The sequence below is a fragment of the Echinococcus granulosus genome, assembly GCF_000524195.1.
Source record: "Echinococcus granulosus chromosome Unknown EG_S00090, whole genome shotgun sequence".
Lineage (NCBI taxonomy): Eukaryota > Metazoa > Platyhelminthes > Cestoda > Cyclophyllidea > Taeniidae > Echinococcus > Echinococcus granulosus.
This window is the reverse complement of record NW_020170470.1, coordinates 136,231-145,407: the sequence shown is the minus strand read 5'-3', so window position 1 is coordinate 145,407 and position 9,177 is coordinate 136,231. Positions and strand designations below refer to the sequence as shown.

At 38.9% G+C, this 9,177-nt stretch overlaps 1 protein-coding gene across 1 annotated transcript in view; it reads right to left on the bottom strand. All coding sequences in view use genetic code 11, as the record gives it.

The window, feature by feature from the left end:
* EGR_07907 (Rho-guanine nucleotide exchange factor) overlaps positions 1 to 6,676 on the bottom strand; it is a gene marked incomplete at both ends in the record, with an annotated part of 19,566 nt that extends 12,890 nt beyond the window's left edge. Inside the window, 5 exons of the mRNA XM_024497156.1 lie at positions 650 to 882; positions 1,605 to 1,834; positions 2,819 to 2,866; positions 3,325 to 3,373; positions 6,643 to 6,676. Coding sequence (XP_024348426.1) covers positions 650 to 882; positions 1,605 to 1,834; positions 2,819 to 2,866; positions 3,325 to 3,373; positions 6,643 to 6,676 — 594 coding nt within the window. The remainder of the gene's footprint in view (positions 1 to 649; positions 883 to 1,604; positions 1,835 to 2,818; positions 2,867 to 3,324; positions 3,374 to 6,642) is intronic.
* Between the last annotated feature and the right edge of the window lie 2,501 nt (positions 6,677 to 9,177).

The following is a 9,177-nucleotide window of genomic DNA, read 5'->3' as shown; positions in this document are numbered from 1 at the left end:
AGTATGTACGGAAATAAATACACTAAAGCTACATGAGAAGTTCACTGATATTGAAGCCGATCGGTTGCGTGATAAATTGACATTGCATATTCCTAACCGCAGTATGATTAGAAAAATTTTAGCCAGTTTTACGGCCAAAATACTTAAAGAAATGTGGCCGAACACAGAACAACCAATTTTCAAGAGCTGATGCAACAGAATTTTTAACATTTCTCGCAGGGGAGTTTATGAATGTATTTTACTAAGTAGCACCATCACTTTGTTCCTGATAAAAATCCCTTTCTTTGTTGGTGATTTGGCATCGCTACCTATCAGTGATGAAACATATGCGAAATACTAACACGCAGCATGCATTAAGGTGGGTAGTAGCAAAACGTCTTTATAACACTACTAACGAACATAAAACGAATATGATGCAAAGTTCCTCGAACTTGAAGTTTTTTGTAAAATTTATTCACCATGAGTTAAAATTAATAAAATTTAGTATCGATCTTATAAAAAATAAATCAACCTTGGTAATTAGATGGCATTAATAAGACTTCAATTTTTCGGTAAATAAGCAACAAATTCGCATTCTATATCCATGACAAAAGGGATTGGATGTATCAGATCACTAAAGCCACTAACCTACTAGCAGAAGAACACTTACAGCTTTGATGAAGCACTGTCCAAGGTTGTTGGTAATGTGATCTGGCCTAGCGTTATGGGCCTCCAGCATGTAGCAGAGAAGGAGTGTATGGCTCTTCAGCACTTCATCCAGGTGGGGGAAGAGGTTCTCATTCAGATTCAGGGAGTCCTCACGTCTTGGCGGAAAGGCGTTCAAGAAGACATCCCGTATCATCACGAGCAAATCCACATAGCGTATTTCCGTTGAGATGAGTTCTGCAGAAACCACCATTAAAGCGCACATCAGGTAAGGCGTCCAGTCACCTCACAATTCACTTTAACTTTAAGCCCTTCAACTATATCACATTTAACATGCACATTTATGTATGCATTATAGTTCCAATATCATTTTCTATGTTAAACCATACAAGCAGCGTAAATGTTCACACGGCAAAACAGCCATCCAGCAACTGTGGTATAAAGATCAGCAGGAAGTTAAAAAAGAATAGTAGGGATGACATTTTCATCGTTCACGCTCATAGCTAGAGGGGAGCGACCCATCCAAATGCTGCTGCTATGAATTTAGGATTGCTAATATTACAAAGACTTATGAGATATGTCGGTACTCCAGCGAAAAAAAGTTGGCATGAAATAAGGCTCAAAGCTATTTAAATTGTGCATTATTTAATGAACGTCAGATTTCCATTTCTAGAAAGCAGTCTAAAAGCAATCTCAGTTTTCCACTGATCAAATGGTAAACATAGAAGCAAGTTTTAACACGGTAGATGGCGAAACCGACATCGGTAATTTATCGAATTATGCGAGAATCCCCAAGCCTATTTGCTTCCGCGTGGATGAGGGACGCTTAAGGCACGTCAAAATAACTATTCCAAAGCTCTTGATCTTAAAACTAACGACCAAACGTCGTGCAAATTAAGGAAATTAGCTATGTATGGCAGGTGAATGGATAAATGAAGATAGAAAATATGGTAAATCACCCCAGATTTTGTCGTTCCGGCTGATGAAGTGGTTGGAATATTGCAACCGTTTATCCTCGCCCAGAAAGGCGAGCCAGCTAGGGCAGTCGACAAGATACTGACCCCTTTGGATAAGCTCTTCAGGGGAAGGATGCTGCTCTGGAACCTCAAAGTTGGGAGGCGGTGCGCGGTCTTCAACCTCAATCGAACGCTCGTTTGGCTCTACTGTACGCGGTGACTCATTCGGTGTGCTTGAGGGACCAAGTTAAATAAATACCGGTTGAATCACTCAAGTACCACCCAAAGTGGTGAAACATTCTCCGTTAGGCGCATATTTTCTGCATTCCTATTCATTAGTTTCTTTCACGAATCGATTATGGAACCCCAAAGGTATCACATGCATAACAAAAGGTTTTTCGAGAGTGTTGCAGAAGCTCAAGCAAACTAAGTCAATTATCAATCTCAATAAAAATTTAAAATATAAAAACTGTCACAGTGCATGTTCTTGAGCCTCTATCCTTCGGAATGAAGTTTGTTATGCAATTCCACAAGAAAGGGGATAAAAAAAGCCCTGTTTTTTTCATCCATTTAGTCGATCATATGAACGGCTGTGGACCCGATTACATAAGACCGCACATAATAAAATGAGGGTCCAGGAATACCAGAATCTCCAGTATGATATTTTTAAGCGCATAGAGTCTACGCCCAGTTTATTATCAAATGACTTCAGCAGTCCGGTGCATCTCACAATGCAAGACATGACGGTGAGTAATTATAAATGACTTGCAAAAAACAAATAGCATAGGTCAACAGTTGCATAAGTATACCAAAAACATCCAATATAGGCCGTTTTAATGATCTTCCCTACCTTAAATGTGTTGGGCGCAATAAAGTCTTGATACATTTTCTCAAAAAGTATTTGGTGGGGGCATTACTGCTTAGCTTGAAGAAAGCGAAAGTTACGTAACGGAACTCCAGACAGAATGAAAAGCAAATCTAATGCTCTCTAGGCCACCTTGAAAGGGAAATTAGGACAAAGATTTTGAGTGAAATAATTTAATATAGGGGTTAAAGCAGTTCAACAGCTTAGGGAAAAGCGTCGATTGTACGGCTATCAAAACGCGCTGAAATGTTAAAAGATTTGGGTACATTGGCTAGTAATGCTACTACATGCAATAATTCTCATTGCTATTAAAAGATAACCAAAATGCTGAATAAAGTATGCAAAAAGAGACTTACGACTCTTGCCCTGAAGATGTGAATTCTGCCGCTGCATCTGATTCCTTAAGAAATCAGAGAACTTAAATAGTGACCTACTATTGAGGATAAGTGAAATCCAAACACATAATTCATCCTTTGGTATGATAAACATACTGAAAAAACGTTGAAATTTAGTTTCTATGACTTAATTGTCAAAAACGCGAACACAAATAGGTAAGTGCGAAAGGATTTAGCAGTAGTTCAAACACCACAACTGTTCAATAAAGCAAATGATTGATGCAGCAGCTTTAAGCCAACGCCATATCAATACTAGTGTTGTGTAAATAAAAGTAACTGAGACAAACACTTTGGAGTCCTTCGCAGTCAAGTAAAAAATTACAACAAATATCTATCGGTGTTATGCAACACCATTGGGTCTAATAACGAAATATGGCCAGCTGCGAGTTCTAGAATGGCAGTGTTTAGCACAGAAGTTGGTATTTCAAACTAGACAAAGTAAAAAATTAATTACTTAACTTACGTCACAGTCCGACCCCATGGTAGTGAAAGCCAACGATCAGCCGACCTGACTAACGGAAATACAAAATTACTTAACCTATGGAAGTAATATCATGGTTTTAACCTTGCAGCAAAAAATACTTATTTGACTTTTGCTATCTTAAGGACCACAACACAACCGACGCAGGTGCTTTACCTAACATTTGCAAAAATGGTATCACATTAAAAGCGATCGCAGTGTGACTTTTAAACAAGTGCTAAACTAAAAAAGAACATTCCATCGTGGCAAATTTTGGTGATGCAAACAAATTCCTAAATTTTCTTCCCAGAATGTAATGATGTGGTTAAATCCACCTTGCCCCGTCTCAAAAACTAGCATGTTAGGATGTGACTGAACTTTTTAAATTACCGCAACCTGAATGTTTACTCAAATCTATTACCTAAAATTACACCATGATAAGTAATTTAGTCATTGAGTAAAAATTGAAGACTTTCTGCATTTCCTGGAGGGTAAGTCAAAAATAGTATCAAAAAGTTACAAATGGAGTTGTTTTTCCATTTATCGCTTGAAATGACTGCATCCACGATGTTTTGTAGGAATGGCTCCTTAAGGTATCTAAGCAACGACCGTAAATGGAAAGGCAAAGTGACATATTCTAAGCAGAAAGTAATGAATCTCTGCACCATTTTAAATCAGGCTGTGAGTTTTCTAAATGATGGAGGAACACGCTTTAAGATGTGGGCAATTATTCGGACATGAAACATTCCCTTCACATGGCTCATGCACAGTCCTGGGTATAACTTATGCAAGTGCTAGACTGAATCAGCCAAATAAGCGTTGACAGACTTGAATGACAAGGATGGTATACAATTGATCGAGACGGACACTAAGAAATCGCGCAACGACTCAAATGCTTTACTTAAAGAATAACCACTAGATACTCCATGAAATTTAAGTTGGTAAGTCGTGCAACAAAATAGCATTTTGTCGTGCTTCACATAGTTTTGTGTAAAAGAACAATAAAAAGTAATACTTCGTGATAAAAGTGCAAACTCTTGCGCCTAGTAGCATCTAGTTAAGCAATGAAACGTACGAGATAACTAGGTACATGACCCGCTCCCCAATTTAGATGTCAAGGTTAAAAAGCACTACCATTTAAATGTCAATTATAATTTGCTACGTAGTATTGCGGCCCACACGAATAAATAGCAATCGAAAGCGTATTTGGTCTGTATGTCTAGATCAAGGCAGCGTAGTACATGAATTATAGGACACCGAAAATCTTAAACAGTCAGACAATTTCAACCAAAAAGGTAAAGGAGAAGGACACAGTAACAATGCGACAGCTAACAATCGAAGCTGACGCCTAATGAGGGCCTGTGGAACTGGTCCAGACAACAGTCACGAATGCGCACCACCAAAAATATCCAACTAAACGCAGGATTTTTATTGCCGATAATATGCGTACAAATCGTCTGGAATGCATTAGGCTCTAAAGATGATTGTGATATTAGTGAGTCGCGGTACCCAATCCATGCAGCTTTACTGTTTAAAATCCATTATTTAACATTGGGCATCAACTGACGCAACTGATTGGACAAACACACGCAAGACATTGAAATAAAAGCAAAAAAATTGAATGTTTGTCCCATAATGTCCTTGACTCATCAAACGCATGACGCATGTGCAAGCACTTCCTCCATCCAGATCGTAGCAAAAATACAGACAAGTGCGATAATGTCATAACTTGGACCCATCAATACCCTGTAACGAGTAAGATTTGAAATTAAGGGCTTCGTTAAGCTTAGTCCGCTATAGAATTCAGCGAGTTTTTATTTGCATATAGAGTTCATTATTTGATTCTGGAGGGGGCCAACATTCGCCAAAAGTCAGCTGCGTCTCACCAGGCGCACGTCAATAAGTGAATGATGGGTTCTTGATGATGCAGTTACAATTAATATGTCACATGATTGCCCTAGCGGCGGACTACAGTAATGTCTAGTAGGAAACGTCAATCCTCTCCATAACCGAGATGTCGGCTGGAATCAATGGGAGAAACATAATCTGAAAGAAAATCAGTGCACTTCAGACACACAACAGCCCTTAAGCTCGTGTGCGGGACTGGAACATCCGTTCAAAAATCACCCTGAGCAGAAACAAGGGATAGTCTTAAAATGACTGGTGTTTTAGCAATTTGATTAATGCTCATTTCGAAGCACTTCAAACAGCGATTTATCACATTTCTTAATTGTAGTATACTCAATGCTAAATCCACATCTACTGATAAATTAGAGCTAGGATCACAACGTCTGCTTTTATTAATGAAAGAAAAACTGAAACAGCCCCTTAAAACAAAAGCAGTGGTTCGGCGAATCGGATGTCAGAACATCACATGATGGAAAAGGCGTTCTGCTAACAACGCGCCGACGTGTCGCGCGCATTGATTGCTATAAATGTTTGTACGTGCATGCGCGCAAGTCTCACAGGCACCCGCGTTAAGCACGTTTTGGCTTGCATGCACAGGCAATAAGGAATTTTGCATAACGGGTGAACTCAAAGCATTCCTTTAAAAAAAAATGAGAAGAAACCGTATATCTACTACGTACCAGAAAAATTATACCTCATTGAAAGTACTAGAAAACCCTACACTCAACAGCTTCGTTAAGTGCAGAAAATATGTAGGAACGCGGGGTCGTATAAACTGCAGTGAGGCAGAAAAACACAGGAGTAAAAAAAGGCCAGAAAACTTAAACAAAATACAACAAACAATTAAGTACATTCCAAAAGGACACGCAAGGGTTGATAAATAGACATGGATGCCATATTTTTTGATATCCGGGAGCGTTCAGCAAAACTACCTAGTGAACACAGTTTTCCAACGATTTTAGATAACGGTAAAAACGGTAAATAATTAAGGCGGTAAAATCACTAAACGTAAATATGAGGATACATCATGGAGTTGACTTTGAATTATTTGGAGGGTTGAATAGTATGTGGGGTTCAACACCGGAAATTCGATGTGGAAGGTGGGCGGAGAGACTAACCTACGGTTTTGAACTTCTAGCGTGGGTACAAAAAGTTAATCTGTTCGTAATAAAACGAACAAACTCATATTAGGGGGCCAGAGACCAGTAAACAACTAGAAACTATGAAAAACAAAAGATACGTTAGAAATATGGTGTCAAACAAACTACTAGCTCGACAACTAACGAGCATAAATGACGATTTGTTGACGTAAAAGGCAAGGCACGGATTAAGCGTGGGATGAATAAAAACAAATGCGTGCTAATATTTGATGATTTTAGCACGGAAATGTTTCACGCACTTAAGCGCGCATACTTAAAGCATAATTTTCTCGCATCCAAGTTTCCATATGTAGTCTATGAGCAATTCAACCACAACTTCGGGTTTTTTAGTCACCACAATGTCATAAAACAAGTATATACAGAAAACGAATTACCATACTACCTACCTTTTACTACACCGCCAAATTACCAGATAAGTTACTGCGCAGACTACGAGGTGATTGATTGCTTAGTGTGGGTCATCATTACTATCATTTGGGTAGTGATGTGTGTATTCCTTCGAATCATTTCACTTAGCTATCTTCCACTGCATTAGCTTGCCGTAAGCACAGTTGAAATCATTTTTTCTCTACAAAATACTTAAAGATGTTAATTTTGGGTCCATCTGAATGTTTGCATTCCCTCCCCTTATCGAGAATCCACTTCCTCAAATGCATTTTCTGTGTATTGTTTATTCACTACCGTATTTTTTATTTCCTTTCAATTGCATATAGAGATTGCTCTGATTTGTTTGAAGGCTAATCAGATCTCTTGTTTAATTTCGGGTTTCCGCAAAAGAATGTTTAAGAGCTATGCCGAAGCATGGCAATGCCAAGTGATTATAATATTCAAGTGACCCAGACTTGGCGGAACTTCAATCCCGGGGCAAATAATTTTTTGTTAGGGCAAACCGTTTTCATAATGCCCGGTTATTTGCAGCTTCTGTCAGAAGAAGAGGCGTACGGATTTCTAAAGGACAGGAATCACTGCATTAGTAGCCGCAATGAATAATCAAAATGGTATTTGGCTTCATTTCGATTTCCAAAAGTACATTAAATTATGCACTCAAATATACACATTATCCTTGCAGGAGATCATTTGTAAGATACATTTTTGCAAATGTCACAACAGATCAAGATTTGTTGCCCTCTCTAGGTATTGTTTGAGGAAATGAGGACATATCGCCTACCGCTGTTAACTTATGCTGAATTAAACTTATAAGGTAAGGAAAGTCGATAAGACTTTTTGATTGATAATTGACCTTTATTGAAGTTTGTTACGGCTCCGCACAAATCGGATTTTATTCTACTAAGCCAGACATTCCAGTCTATATCTGCATATCTTTCTCTCTATGAAGAAGTCTTTTTTCTTGGGCAACGCGTCTTTCGACCATAAAGAACCAAACTAACACTAAATTTTAGCACCATACTGTGGCGTCTCGAGACCTCCCTGAAGACGCAAGAAGGCACAATACTCGGGCAGAATATATATTCAGCATAGAGAAGGTGTTTGGGCTACTGGCATGGCCCGGAGACCAGCCCACCCAGTGAGGTACAAGAAGGCTAATTCAAAAGTACAAAAGTGGCGCCTCACCAATACCGAAGGATAAAACACCATTGTATTACAGTACAGCTATGCCAGCCGAATGCAACTGGCGGAATAGGTGCCGTACAATTAACCTTATTTACAATACAGTTTCGAAACTCATTAAAAATCTTCTTATGCAGCTTCTGTAAAAATCAAATAGTTCAGTCTCTGGGATAATGCAGATGTGGATACCTCACACGGAAATGCGACCGGGGCCATTTTTGCCATAAACCTGCAGTAGGTACATGACAAACGGAAATGGTTTAGCTACATGCATTCTTGAAAGACTAGTGGCATTTCATTATTTAGCGTCTTCATAATCATTAATTGAAACCTTACGGTAACAGTTCAGCTTCGTCTATCAATCTCCCGAAGCATTAACGTACTGCTGCTCATTGGAGGACGCATTTATCATGCAAAGGCGTTATTTCAATGGACTTTTGCCCTCCTCCCCCATTTGGTGCTGTCGCTTCAGTGGCATCACTTAATCTCGGCTACTGGCATAACCATTCAGCATGTAATCTTGAAAGTGAAGAAATGTGAAACAGGTCACACTGGGCAGCGTGATGGTCTGTAACAGTATGAATCCAACGTGATCAAGTAAAATAAACATAAAAATTAACTAGCAGAAAGGGGGTCCCACAGATTTCCATTTCACTTGTTCACCTAAAACATGTGCATTCAGCATTTTGCCAAAGTCCCTGCTTTCACAATAACCTCTAATCACTTTACCCAAAATTTACCTCATCTGCTACGTTTTTGTTTACCCAAAGTACAATGGTGTGTATTACTCTAGTAAACGCAAAACAGGAAATAATGTGAGCCTTGATATCTCCGAGAAATTTTAGAACAAACTTTTAAACACGATAGCAGACAATAAAAAAGGACTTTTCGAACCATGGTGATTGATTTGACCGAGATTATTTTTCTGTGAAGGCTTAGATTTTACGACGAATGGTAGAGGTGAGGCATCTACTTTACTTTAAGAATGCAGAACTGTGTCACTTATTTCATTAAAATGCAATTTTTCTTGCTGGATTTGGGGCGAAATTTTATCGAACAAATCTGTTATAGCCGGTTAACTTGAGAGCATAGAGCCAGAAGAGTGGAAGCAAGGGTGTGTATGAGAGAAACCCATAAATTAACTCATCAATTTGAAGAGAAAGGACGGATGGAAGGAAGAAAGGGAGGAGGAATTGAGGGGATGGGGGAGGAGAGGAAG